General features: G+C 42.1%; 1 protein-coding gene across 1 annotated transcript in view; it reads left to right on the top strand.

Moving 5' to 3' along the window:
• Positions 1–5,932: 5,932 nt before the first annotated feature.
• The window catches only part of GNA15 (G protein subunit alpha 15), a 34,564-nt gene continuing 25,627 nt past the window's right edge, over positions 5,933–14,869 (top strand). Inside the window, exons 1-3 of the mRNA XM_033956715.1 lie at positions 5,933–6,630; positions 10,700–10,884; positions 12,878–13,032. Of these exons, the coding sequence (XP_033812606.1) occupies positions 6,486–6,630; positions 10,700–10,884; positions 12,878–13,032 (485 nt within the window). The 5' untranslated portion in view covers positions 5,933–6,485. The remainder of the gene's footprint in view (positions 6,631–10,699; positions 10,885–12,877; positions 13,033–14,869) is intronic.

The raw sequence follows: 14,869 nt of genomic DNA, 5'->3' as shown, positions 1-14,869 counted from the left end.
GCTTGTTGTTTGCTTGAGTTCTTGTGTGCTGCTTCTTGGCTTTGCATGGAACTCCCTCTGGCCAAGGTCTGACCTTGTTTTGGGCATCTCCTGATGTTTAACACTTGCCAGCATGAGATGGTTTCTGCATATATCCAACTCTTCTCTGCTGGATGCAGCTGTTGGCTCATTTACATTATTAGATTGCTCATGTCTTCTGCTCTTCACTTCCAGGGCACCACATGTAACTTACTAAAGCTGTTTGTTAGCCTTCATCATGGCTCACTTTGTGTCCGTTTTCCATCTCTTCACTCTGTCGGCTTCTAATCTACTGGCATAAGACCCTGGCAAGCGATCACATTTTTATACCATGCCACCCTCGTAACCACTACTTCAACAAAGTGGATATTGTACTGGTACCTTAAGTGTTCAATAACTAGCCCATAAAGGGCTAGATTCATTAAGCAAACCGATCGTGTACTGATCAGTTTGCGATCAGTTTGCGACCCCGCCCCATTCACTAACCTTACTCCTGATCCAATTCCTGCCCAATCTGATCTGCGCATGCAAATGAGGGGGAATGACATGCAAATGGAAGGAAGTAATTCACTAAAAAAAACTTAAGGAACACCGACTGGGCTGGCCGATCAAAAGAAGCGACTGCTGGGGACCAGTTGCTCACTTCCTTTCCGACTATCCTGCTCTCTGCCTGAAATCCCAGCCCTGAAACCATCAGAAAAGCACCCTGCTTTCTGCCGCTCTGCTCTCTTCTGCCATGCTGCCCTATTTCGCCATGCCTCTGCGAGCCTGTGATTTTAACCCACGGGTTAAAAGTGAGGCTGCACTTCTCGCCACCAGCCCCAGATGATCTCAAGGGCTGGAGTGTACTCTTCTGTGTCAAACTGTGGCTGTCTGCTAGTTGGGGTGTGCTGGAAGGAGAGGCAGAGAGGAGGAGGGATCCTTCATCCTAATTCTTCCACGCTGAAGTCGGGCCCTCCGACCTGGGAACCAAGAGCCCCCTGTCGTGGAAACCTTCACTTCCTATACATGGTCTCTGTCTCTGACAGTTTTGGATCTAGTCTCCTCAATCCCCCCCCCCCTTTTCCTCCCATACTTGTGCTGAGAGCAAATTCATGCGCGGACCATCTAAAGGAAAATAAAATGGTCTGCGCATGTGTCCCGATCGCTCTGCAGCGATCTGTTCAGTAACTGTGGGGTGTGCCTTTGATTGCATTAATTTGCATGAGGAGGTTTGCTGAATCGATCACCCAGGAGACTCAGCCATGGATCGCCCAGCAAAGGTAGGCTTTGTGAATCTAGCCCAAAGTGCGCTATTTCATTAGTGTGTATTAATGCTGATAACTAGTGGTGTTTTATGCAGTAGGAGCCATGTTACTAATAACTTGGTGCTAATACATATACAGTCAAACCTCGTTTTGCACGTAACACGGTTTGCGAGTGTTTTGCAAAATGAGCAAAACATTCTCGCAAATCTTGTCTCGCAAACCGAGCATTGACTCGATTTGCGAGCGAGCATCCCCCCCCCTCCGCCCGAACAGCACTCAGCCTTACTCCATCTGGCACGCAGCCCACAGGACATGCGAGAATATCGGAGAGAGCGAGAACCAGAAGGCTTTGAGCATCCGCAGATGCTCAAGGCCCAAGCAAGAGGCAGGAACCTCTTCCACCGGCATGTCCTGTGGGCTGTGTGCCAGTGCCAGATGGGGTAAGGCTGAGTGCTGTTCGGGCGGGGGGGGGTGAGCAGCGCCACTGACCTCGGGGGGTGGGGGTAGGTGAGAATGTATCGAGCGAGTTTCCCTTACTTCCTATGGGGAAACTCGCTTTGATATACGAGTAATTTGGTTTACGAGCATGCTTCTGAAACGAACTATGCTCGTAAACCAAGGTTCCACTGTAATTAGATTTGTTATCGGCCATTATCACAAAGTTACAATAAGATTTACTTAGGAAATTCCGTTATCTTTTAAACCGGCAGACATAACTTTTTTTACTAACACATATTTGAAGACTTATTTCAGAAGTATTTCCTAAACCTTTTATATTTTTACTTTACGGTAGACCATTCCTATAGTTCACAATTAAACCATGGCCTGTCATGGCTGAGATTGAGAACCTGAGGGGGAGGGGGAGTTTTGATCATCTGAATGTGAATCCAAACCAAGTGAGATTAAAAACATCAGAAATAAATACTTAGACAGTGTCCCCCTCTCTTGCCTAACATCTGAGCTACATACTTTGCCCTGTCTCTTGTGGGGAAAGGTTCAAGAAGCCTTTGTCTCTTTAGACTTGCATGCTTTGATTCTTGTGTAAATCAAAACTGATTCCAGTCTGGCCATGTAAATCCAATACAGCCTTCACGTAGTAGACAGGGGAGCAAGAAGGTTCTCTTGTAAGCCACCCATAAGGTTTTATTGGCTATGTGGCTTATAAATAAAGTTCCCTTCACTCTCTAGCCCTAGTTGCAGGACAGATATCTTCTGCCCTTTAATTTTTCTTGAATGTCTAGAAATTGTGGTAGAGGCCCTGTAACCTTTTATTGGCTCTCTTACTGCTTCTGTCCTTTTGATGTCCTAAAGATTTATTTATGAGCTTTTGGGAATTACATAAGACTGACATGAAAAGGAACTTGTATGGCCTCAGACCCCCATAGCACATAGCAAATAAGGTTCAGTTTCATTTGATATACCACCTACATTGTAAGAGAAGCTAAGCAGTTTGAAAATGTTGGTAAAGGAGATGAACAGACAACTTCATACATAAGGAAAAAGGGATAGGCACGAATATAGTCTATACCAGAGGGAAATATGTGGAAATGATTTATTGTTCATAAAGAGATCCAACTTGAAGGCTACAGCAAAATAAAAAGCTTTGAGCAGTGCTGTAAATTTACTAAGGACAATTTCTGACCTTGTAAGATAGATGGGGAGGCTGTTGCACAGGGTTGGGGCTGAAACACAAGCATAAGAACATAAATTGCTATACAAAGGTCCATCAAGCCCAGTATCCTGTTTCCAATAGTGGCCAATCCAAGTACCTGGCAAGATCTTAAGAGGAAAAAGCAAGAGGTTCAAATATCTATGCAAAGCTGCTGGAAAGAAGGTAGAACCAGCAGGTGGTGGTGTAAAGAGGGGCGTGTCCCTTTGAAAAAAGATATAAAGGGCTAGATTCACTAAGCCCACCAATCAAGTTCTGATCACTTAGCAATCTCTTTGTGACCCAATTTCCCTCTGACCCGATTCACTAACCTCTGTCATCATCCTCCAATCTGTGCATGCAAATGAGGGGGAACAGCATTCAAATGTAGGCAGGCAGCGATTTACTAAAAAAAAAAAAAGCAATACTGACTGGGCTGGCTAATCGGCAAACAAGCAACTGCTGGGGACCAGTCATTCAGTGGTTTCCGACTGCATATCCTGCTCTCTGCTCCAAATCTGCTCTCTGCCCCAACTCAAGCCGCGATTCTCCTGCGCCCTGCTCTGCCCCGAATCTCCAACTTTCTGCCCCGAAGCCACGATTCTCCTGCCACTCTGCTGTGTCCCGAATCTCCTGCCTGATTCTCCTGCCCTTCCCCGCTGTGCAAGCCCGTGGTTTTAACCTACGGGTTTAAAGCAGGTTAAAATCACGGGCTCGCAAAAAAGTTAAAAAAGGCTTAACAAAGTAACGGGCACAGAGGGAACGGACGGGCAGGGAGGGCCAGCGCATGCACAGACCATCTACAGATGGTCTGTGCATGCGTTGGGATCGCTATAGAGCAGGGGTAGGGAATTCCGGTCCTCGAGAGCCGTATTCCAGTTGGGTTTTCAGGATTTCCCCAAATGAATATGCATGTGATCTATTTGCATGCACTGCTTTCAATGCATATTCATTGGGGAAATCCTGAAAACCCAACTGGAATACGGCTCTCGAGGACCGGAGTTCCCTACCCCTGTTATAGAGTGATCCAAGCAGGCGGTTGGGAGCTTGATTCCGATTGCCCTAATTTGCATGAAGGTGATTCATGAATCGGCCCACCGGACATGGATCGGATCCCTCATGGATCAAATCTGATATATGCCCTTAGTGAATCTAGCCCTGCATCCAAAATTACACCCACTGGTAAAGGGAAACAAACATTTAAGGCAGGGGTGTCAAAGTCCCTCCTGGAGGGCTGCCATCCAGTCGGGTTTTCAGGATTTCCCCAATGAATATGCATGAGATCTATTTGCATGCACTGCTTTCATTGCATGCTAATAGATCTCATGCACATTCATTGGGGAAATCCTGAAAACCTGACTGGATTGCGGCCCTCGAGGAGGGACTTTGACACCCCTGATGTAAGGTAAATAATTTTATACTGTTATGGGGTGTTTAGAGCCTCGGAATGTGGAGCATATATACCTAATTCGGGTTCTTTCATGAACAACGTTCAATAGCTCCTGCTCACATCACAGGCTCCACCCTCTCACTACCACTCTATTTTCTTTAATTTTATTATTTAATCGTTATATTTAATCAGTTCCTTGAAAATGATATCTTTATATTTTAAGACTAGTGATTTAGTTTTCTTCAACCAGCAAGCTAACTGTGCAAGTGGTTACTACCAGTAATCACCTTACAGATTATTTCAACCAGAATCGGTGAGTATGTCTTGATAGTTTATAACATCTATTCCATTCTGGATAAGAGAAAAATCCTAGTTCAAAAGGAGCAGAGATGGATTTTTCAGTTAAAATCATTAGAACCAAAATGGTCTCAATAAAGCCATTGAGTGGCAACACTTTTATTAACATCTTTATTAAGGTACATTCATAACAGTTTTGTGTTCAGTATTTCAACTAGGGTCTAGCCTTCTAATTGCCAAATTAGTGTTTCTAAAGAACGTTAGAATCCACCAATTAGAGTAAACGTTTGGTATCATGTCTCTTTAAATGTGTGGGCGCCATGTTCTGTTTGTGCTTCAGAATCGACATGCAGGATAATCATTGCCAACATAAGATAAGAGGGTATGTAAGTCGATTTAAGACACAAGATGGAAAAGACAACAATGTTTGCTATTTAAGATCTTTTTACTTATAGACTCCATTGCCTACAATTCCCTGAAGCAGCCAGGAGTGGTCCTGTTGGCCATGTCGGAATAAGCTGAAAAAACAAGCAACGGCTTTATTATATGAAGTATGGAATTTTATAAAGGAAATTATTGAACAAAGGATGGAAGTTTTCTAAAAAGATAAGTACTTCTTAATTCACTTATCCAGAATGGGAATAGATGTTATAAACTATCAAGACATACTCGCTGATTCTGGTTGAAATAATTTGTAAGGTGGTTACTGGTAGTGACCACTTGCACGGTTAGCTTGTTGGTTGAAGAAACGACTAAATCGCTAGTCTTTTAAAATAAAAATATATAATTTTCAAGGAACTGATTAAATAATAAAACGATTAAAGAATAAAATTAAAGAAAATAGAGTGGTAGTGAGGGGTGGAGCCTGTGATGTGAGCAGAAGCTATTGAACGTAGTTCATGAAAGAACCCGAATTGGGTATATAAGCTCCACATTCTGAGGCTCTGTACACCCCATAGGAGTATACAATTATTTACCTTAAATGTTTGTTTCCCTTTACCAGTGGGTATAGTCTCAGTAAAATATACCAGAGCTGAGAGGCTACAAAACCCTAAAACTTCTCTAGCAATGATATTTTGTTCTAGTCTAACCCCCCTTCCTAGCTCATTTAAAGATGTGAACAGGTGTTTTAATTTGTAAAGGGGTGTGGGTGGAGAAGACACGTGTGTCACTCGGGAAGCTTGTGAATAAGGCAGTGTGAAACCCACAAGGGATGTGCTTTCTGAAGAAAGAGGGGCTAGGTTAAGGAACTCTTTTGCTTAAGATGCTGACACTTCCCATTCCCACTGCACAGTAAAAAGAGCAGTGACTAGCAGGAATGAGGAAGGGCAGGATTTGTTTTATGAGTTGTTTTATGTTTAGGGGAAAAAAAAACCACCCTAGCAGTTCTGGGAAGGGTAAAGTTTCGTCGTCTGCTCTGAGGCAATTTATGCAGCTCCAACCTGTTCTGCAGGGTGTGTGAAAGTGCAGAGGTAGTGCATTCGCTCCCAGCCCAGGCTGCTGAAGGGATGATTCCATGGACTCGGCTATTCCAGATGCTACCAGAGGCCTTGGAGGTTTTACTCACTTGGATTTAGGGTTTACACCTCCATCTCAAGCTAGAATTATCATATAGGAGCTGTAAGAAGTCTATTTCTTTCCTGTTTTGATATTTTTTTTAATGTACTCGAGTTAAAACTAAGATTTTGCAGTTCCTGGTTGAAATAATCTACTGGGTAGTGTTGGCAGAAGGGTCAATTCCTGATATGTCCTATCCCTGATGATGCCAGAGTTTGGCGGGCAGGGGTACAGCTGTAGACTAGTTTACCATCCTCATATGGTGAACTGAAGACGTGGGAGTCCTCTTGGCGTGGTGACTGTTTAGACTGTGCCTTGCCTCTCTGCCATGGCCTGGTGTTGCTGTTATCGAAAATGTGGCTGCTGTTTGACAGAAAATGAAAAAATGGCCATAGCTGTTGATAGGGAAATTAGCCGAATGCTCAGAGATCAGAAGAAGAGAAACAGGCAAGAGCTTAAACTGCTGCTTCTAGGTAAGTAATTGATTCTTCATTACAGGAAAGGGGAAGGGGGGATATGCCAGAAAAACACTCAAATACCTGACAGGCTTTCAGAAGTATGAAGTGGTGGCATACTTAGAAAGTTCCAGGATAAGTTGCAGGGAGGGGAACTTAGAGGAAATTCTTTACTGAGAGGTGTGGATGCCTGGAATATTTACTGAAATGGTGATTTAAGTTTGCTTGGGTTAGGCATGGAAGGCAAACAAAGACAGAGATGACCTATGCTCAATGAGATAAGAAGGGGCTGATCACTGTTCTCGCCTTTGGTAAAATCAGGTCTCCAGGAAATGCAGCTTCCATCGCTTATTACAAACATAACATACCATAACAAGCCATTTATATACCACAATACCTTTCAGTTCTATGTGGTTAACAAATGCAAGCACTATACATGCTCAGGGAATTATAAACTTATTTGGAAAATGAGTTTTCAATATCCTGAAAATTTGGTACAAACTAGAGCTTGTTACCAAATTGCTAAGACTTGCCCCAGGAACTAGCCTGATAAAGAAGTGCTTATAAATACAACCCTTTACTGTTGGAAATTAAAAGAAATGGAGTTTGCACAAAGTTGGTTTTCTATCTGCAAAATTAAAATGGTCCACAAGATAGGTTGGTCTTGTAACAAATACAACCCATTTTAAAAAGAATCCTTGCTTCAATTGGAAGCCAATGTAAAATCCAATAATATTTCGTCACTTGGTCAGTTTTTTTCAAATTGACAATCAATCGGATTGCTGAGCTCTGAATAAGTTGCAGTCTATTAATGTTCTTTTTGGATGAAGCTATGTCGATAATATTGCAATAATAACTCCGCATCGATCGCACCGTGGACCAGCGTTTGAAGAACACTGTTTTGGGCCTGATGCACGTGCTGGCCCTGTGGACTGGCAGGAAATTTCTGTGGACCGGCACTGGTCCATGGACCGGTGGTTGAAAAACACTGATTTAGGATATGCCCAGAAATGCCAATTGCATCCAGGCATTTTATCAAAATCTCATGGTCGACAAGGTCAAAAGCAATACTAAGATCAAACTGCAAGATCATAGCAATCATACCTTTACTGAATAGCTGGTGAAGACAGTCAAAGTAAAGATGCCAACACAGTCTCTGTACTATAGCCAGAATGGAAACCAGACTGGGAAGTATGCAAAATGTTACATTTTTCAAGATTGTTTGTTTGCTCACCAAGCCTTCCATTAGTTTAACAAAAAAGGGGATAGCTGCTATAGCTCTATAATTACTGAAGAGAGTTAAAGATTCCCTAGGATTCTTGACTATTGGTGTAATTATAATATGTCCTAACTCCATAGGAAATGTACCAATTTGTAATAGTAAAGTAACCCAATTAAAGACTTCTTTTCTAAATTCCTGAGGTGCTGATTTTTAAAATAATTGGGGGACAGTTATCCAAAGGGCAATAAGATTTACATGTCCATGTGGGATCCCTTAGAGGGTTAAGCCAAGGGAACCTGTCACCAGGAATGGGATCTCTAGGATAGTAGACTTGGGGGTGGGTCAGTAGAGTGGGCAGACCTGATGGGCTATGGCCCTTATCTGCCGTCATCTTCTATGTTTCTATTTAGTATTTAACTTGTCAAATTCATTCCAATCCAGATTTTTAAATTCTGTCCAATTTAAATCAGTCAAACAGCTCTTTTCCGAGCTGTGTAGTATCATTAGGTTTTTGGATCCTGAATCTGTATGTGTTGATCTCACCGTATTTAATTTTGAGCTAAAGAAGCAAGCAAAATCATCAGAAGCTGGAATTGTATCTTGAGATGCTTGCTTAAGATGACTTATGTCAAATATTGAGTTCACAAGTTGAAATATCTCTCATATTAAGTGTGTTATTTCCTATTGTACCAGATCAAACATGGGTGCAGCTCCCTGGCAGCCTTCTTATGGTGGGCATGAAGTTGCCTGAGATGATATGAACGCAGTCCCATGAACAAGGGAATCAGACCTTCCATTCAGGACAAGGAAAAAACCAAAAAGTAGAAGGAGATCCTTTCCTTGAAAAGCTGAAGTGTGCCTAGAATCACCAACAGCTGTAGCATTGTTACCCATGCATGAGAAGGTGTAAAGAGTAGTGTGTGGGAGGAGATGACTACAGTAAGAAATAGAGAGTGAGGTGGCCTATCTTGTCTACCTAACAAGATGCGTGGAGGGGCATAATCAAAAGAAATGTCCAAGTCCAATTGGGACGTATGGCACTAGACACCCAAAGTTGGTGGCGGGAAAATGCCCATTCTTTTTTTTATTTTATTTTTTTTAATAATTCTTTATTCGTTTTCAAATTGAACAGCAAGTGCACAAAAGAATATATTATACAAATTATACCACAATAGCACATTAATATCTATCACATAAAAATCTAGTGATGCAATAACCCCCCCCCAACCCCTTCATCACATTTTCAGTAGAAATGTACACATATTATATAGCATATTATAACATATTATGTAAAATTATTCCCTACTCCCTCCCCCCCTTAGTGTGCTAAAAATGAAAAAGAAAAGGAGAAGAGAAGAATTGATGACTATTCACCACAATATTTTGCCAATGGCCCCCATATTTTTATAAAGTTAGTATATGTCCCTCTTGAAAAATACAGTATGTCTAAAATATATATATTTTTTGAGAATCTTCTTATCTGGATGTCCAGGCTATTCTTCGTCCAGACTGCCAGGTTGTCTATGCCACATTCTCGACCCAAATTTCGTCCAAGTCCCAAATGCCCAGAACAAGACCTTTTGGACGTGGGAGGGGACAGCATTGTGATGGACTGGCCACCCAGACATGGCAACAGAGCAGTGGGGTATCTTACAGGGCGATGCTGTGAACTTCACAAAAAGGGTGCCACATAAACATTTCACCAGAACTCCCTTATGGTGAGCCCCCCAAAACACTCTCGGAACCCACTATACCAAGTAGCCTTTATGGCTGTAGGTGCCACCTATATGGTAGTACAATAGGGTTTGGGGGGGGGTTTGGTGGGCGCATATGTTCTACCCACATGTAGTGGGTAGAGTGGCTTAAGGGCCTGGGTCCTTTCTATGGTTCTCTAGCCCACCCCCCAGGCTATTTAAGAGACCTGTGTGCAGTTTTACTAGGTGCTGATGTTCTAGAGACAGGTATGTACGTTTTAATTCTGATCTGTGTGAGGGGGTCAGTGAACACTGGGGGAGTGTGTGGGGGTCTTTACTTTGTCTCTGCAGTGGTTATCTGGTCACTTTGGATACTTTTTTGGGCACTTATACCTGTTTTTACATTATCTAACTCAACAGCATATAAGTTCTGTCCAGGAAGTCTAGTCAAACATTTGATTATCCCTGCAGGATGACTTAAGTCCATGTTGGCTCATATCCCATCCCCCAACCACTCCTCCAAATATGCCCCATTCAGCTCTGGCTGTACAGCAGCATTCAGAGGCCTAAAAAGTCCCTGGATATGTCCAAAGAATAGGTTTGATTATCCGCACTTGGACGCCCTGTCTTTGCTGACTTAGGCAGGTTTTTAGACTTGATTAAGTTTTGATTATGAGCCCCTTGGGTTCTAACTCTCCCCCCTACCCAAAGCCTGTTTGGAAGCACAGAATAATAATTTTACTGTTGGTTTGGGCTGTGATCCAATCTGTTGTGCAAGTTGTGTCTTACTTTGATACCATTCTCTTGCCATTAAGGAATTGTTTGGGTATAAAGCAGAGCAGGGCCGGTGTTAGACATGATGGGGCCCAGGCCTACCATATGGCTCCAGAAAAAGGAGGATGGATTGAGACATCCAGGTTTTACTTCTATTGAAAGCAATCTGTCCTTTTACTGGAGCCATAAGGTAACCCTAGCCTAGGGCAGATGCTAGGGAGGGGGCCCCAAAGCTTGCTTGCAGGCTGTCCCTCTTTCAACTCCAGGCAGGTTTGGGGCCCCCTGTGATATGGGGGCCCTGTTTGTCCATCCCTCACACTGGCCCTGGAGCAGACTAGGTAATTGCCATTTTACTGAGGTAACCTGACTGAGGTCTTCTACTACTTGATGGTACCAGGCACAGGAGAGAGTGGAAAAAGCACATTCATCAAACAGATGAAGATCATTCATGGGACTGGCTACTCGGAGGATGAGAGGAGAGCATTTGCCAGACTGGTGTATCAGAACATCTTCATGTCCATACAGGCCATGATTAGAGCCATGGAAACTCTACAAGTCTCTTATACGTGGGAAGAAAACAGGGTAGGTGCACAGAAAGGGAAGCAGACAAACATATGCAGCCTGTGTTCAGGCCTCAGCTTACAGGCTGGGTGTTAGTTGCTGAGTCACAAGCGGAAAGCATTTGCTTCTAGGAGATGGCATGATTCTTTTACACCCTGAGTTCAGGTATTTATTTTTTTTTAAATTATTCCACTTAAACCTAAATGGATTACAATAAAACATACACTTCTTAACATATCAAAAGATCATTGATTGGACAATATGTTTGTTTAGTTATTCAGCTTTTTCTCTTTTTTACTCTTGAGGGAATCTTGCTTTGTTGTCTCCGCTGTGTAGTGGGGTAATGGGCATATCTTGTACTATTTCTACATATATTTCTGTAGTGTATGTTTGTGAATGAAAGGGGGTGGGGGTGGGGGTTGGGACTTGTATACCATTTTCCCTATCTGTGCCGGTGAGCTCACAATCTATCTAATGTACCTGGTACAGTGGAGGATTAAGTGACTTAGCCAGGGTCACAAGGAGCAGTGTGAGGTTTGATCCCACAACCTCAGGGTGCCGAGGCTGTAGCTCTAACCACTACACCACATGCTGCTCCTGACTGGACTGGACTAAGGTTACCATATGAAAAAAAGAGGATGGAATGAGACATCCAGGTTTTACTTCCATTGAAAGCAATGGAAGTAAAGAGAACAGACGGAGACATTTTTATTTATTTATTTAATTCATTTTTCTATCCCGTCCTTCCCAAAGAGCCCAGAACGGGTTATGGGTTAACATACATAATATATTGTATATAGTTAACAGGTTGCCATAGTTATAGTACAAGTTTTGTGTGTGGGGGGGGGGGCAGGGGGTGGTACAGGTTTTTATCCTAACTCGACACATACTAAGGATCTAATACCCGTATACATAATATACAGTTTACAGTTGCAATTTGCCAAAGTTACAATGCACGTTTTTCAATCCAGGTTTACTTCCATTGAAAGCAATGGAAGTAAAACCCGGATGTCTCAATCCATCCTCCTTTTTTTTTTTTTTTTCTGGAGCCATATGGTAACCTTAACTGTACTTATTCTTGAGTGGGGCAGCGGGTGAGAAGCTTGCTCTGCTGCTCATGATTGTGTGGTACCTGTTCTGTGCTGGAGCACTGTGGGTGAGAGAAAAAACTTGTTCTGCCACTTCAGGTGCTGTATCTGTGACACGTATTTTGTCTTTCCAGCAATCTAGCACTTGATACCTTTCACCAGCACTTAATTCACTTTTCTTGTAAAGCAGTGTGATTTCCTTTTCTTATCTGTTACTGAAGCATAAAAATATGTCGGTGGTTAGAGTAGATGTGGCTGCTTTTCCTCCTCCTCCCCTTCCCCCCTCCCCTAACATGCCTGCTTTCCGTCCAGATCTTTCCTCTTGTTTAGGGCTTCAAGGGCCAAGGAGGGGAAAATGGAGACACATGGGGGCAGAAACTGCATTAGGTCCAACGAGACTGACTTTGCTTCTGCTACAGGACTCTTAGCAGTGACAGTGTAAAGGCACAGGAGTTCTCATCACTCTCTCTGCCCCACTCACCAAGAGCAGACAGAGAGAAAACTCAGCCCCTAGGAAGCATGCTTTACTAACTGGACTAATTGAGCTCAATTCTGTTTGTAATGTGATGGCATTAAAATGAAAAAAAAAAAAAAAAAAACCCCAAAAACCAACAACAAACAAACACTAAACAGGACTGGATCCCCCCCTAGAAAATTAGCCTGAATCAGTTGGCAAAGGGACTAGTTCCATGTCGCCTCCAGAGCCAGGGATTGTAATTCTATTTCCTTGAAGCAAGAACCCCAGAACCAGGGAGGTGCAGATGACATATATCCAGTTAGTGACCTTGCACTAAGGGCTGCAGGAAGGAGAGAATCGCAGAAAGTAAGTTTATAGACAAGGTAAATGGATGTAGGCGCAGAGAGCAGGGTCTGTCACAGGAAGTGTACCTGCCCTTCAAACAGTAACCTCGTTCTTTCACCCTCAGCATCATGGAAAGTTTGTGAACAAGATGGAGGTCTACCAAGTGGTAGTGCTGGAGAAGCAACATGTGGAAGCCATCCAGAGTCTCTGGAATGACTCCGGGATCCGGACGTGCTATGAGAGACGAAGAGAGTACCATCTTCTGGACTCGGCTAACTAGTGAGCCAACCTGAGCATGGTGGAGGGTTCTTGGATGTGGGAAGAACGGGTATAAAAGGTTGCCAGTTATGGAAATGTTTTCTGTCAATCTTCTGGATTTTCATAAAAATATGAGACTAGCCATACTGGGTCAGACCAATGGTCCATCTAGCCCAGTATCCTGTTTCCAACAGTGGTCAATCCCCCACATCAGTCTCAATAGCAGACTATGGACTTTTTCTCCAGGAACTTGTCCAAACCTTTTTTAAATCCAGATATACTATCTGCTGTTACCACATTCTCTGGCAATGAGTTCCAGAACTTAACTGTTTGTTGAATGAAAAAATATTTTCTCCTATTGCTTTTTTTTTTTTTAATTATTTTTTATTTATAATTTTCAAATTAAATAGAAAGCATAAACTTTGAAAGAAACAAAACAATATGATGCTCCCAATTTTCCCATTGGGGATTAAAGTTATACAATATGAAGAAAATATAATACAAAATATAGTCCTCAAGCTGAGTGGGGGGCAATCCTCCCGGGAGAGGAAATTAAGACAAAAAGAAATACTAAGACATAGAAATTGAGCAAATCCTTCAACCTTCTAACTGACTTGATTCTTACACTTTTCGCCTGGGTTGCAAATGAAATCCCCTTACTCTCTAGAAAGAAACGGAGCTGAACTGGATCATAAAATATATATCTAACCTCCTGATATAAAATAAAGCATTTACATGGAAATAATTGGAAAAAAGCACCTAAGAAGAGTACTTTATCCCGATAAGCTAGAAATTCCTTTCTCCTAGCTTGAGTCCACTTAGAAACATCTGGAAAAATATATATTCTTTCACCTAAATAGGAAATTTGCTTCAGGCTATAGTACTGCTTTAGAACCATCTCTCTATCTTGGTAAAAGACAAAGGTAACCAACAATGTTGCATGACCAGTGAACTCAATACTTGATGATTCCAGTAAAGCTGTTACATCTTGCTCTTCTCCAACTTCATTTTTATCTTTAAAAGTCCTTTTCAAAAAGTATAATATATGGGAGCTCAGAAATAGAATGAGAAGATTGGAGAAGTGGAGAAAACTACTAATGAAATAAAAACTGTGATTAAACAACAGATAAGGCTTTACTTCTAAGGAAAATTGAGAATTTCAAAATAGGAGTTTGAATTTGAGATTTCTGAATTTTCCGTTTCCTAAATTTTATGTCTCCGAGGTAAATTTTTAAGAACTTCCTGATTACTATATTGAAAGTTCCTGAGACCAATTTTCCTCCAGTACAAAAACTATACTTTTTTAAAAGGACTTTTCTCCTATTGGTTTTAAAAGTATTTCCATGTAATTTGAGTGTCCCCTGGTCTTTATAATTTTTGAGAAAGTAAGATATCAATTCACTTTTATCCCTTCTATACCATTCAGAATTTTGTAGATCTCATTCATATCTCCCTCTCAGCCATCTCTTTTCCAAGCTCTAGACTCTAACCTTGCTAGCTCTTCCTCATATGGGAGGAGTTCCATCTCCATTATAATTTTATTCACTCTTTGAACTTTTCAAATTCTGCTATTAGGGGCATTTAAAAAAAAATCTAAAACATCAAAAAAAGGCATAAATCGGTACTTGGATGTCCTAATTGCCAGGATTTTAAAAACTGTCTTTCTGGACGTCCTTTGAGTCAATCTACCCGCTGTGCATCCGAGAGAAAAGGGAGCATGTGGGAGGTGTGCTCTGGACTTGCTCTAGGTGTGCTTTGACTTGGATGTCTTGTGGCAATAATCGAACCTTTCCCAGGGCGTCCTAGATGGAACTTAGATGTTCTGAGCTAGACCTGTTTTAAGAGCATCTTAAGTGCC

This window comes from Geotrypetes seraphini, chromosome 8, assembly GCF_902459505.1.
Source record: "Geotrypetes seraphini chromosome 8, aGeoSer1.1, whole genome shotgun sequence".
Lineage (NCBI taxonomy): Eukaryota > Metazoa > Chordata > Amphibia > Gymnophiona > Dermophiidae > Geotrypetes > Geotrypetes seraphini.
The sequence above is the reverse complement of the archived record's forward strand: the minus strand, read 5'-3'. Positions and strand labels throughout refer to the sequence as shown.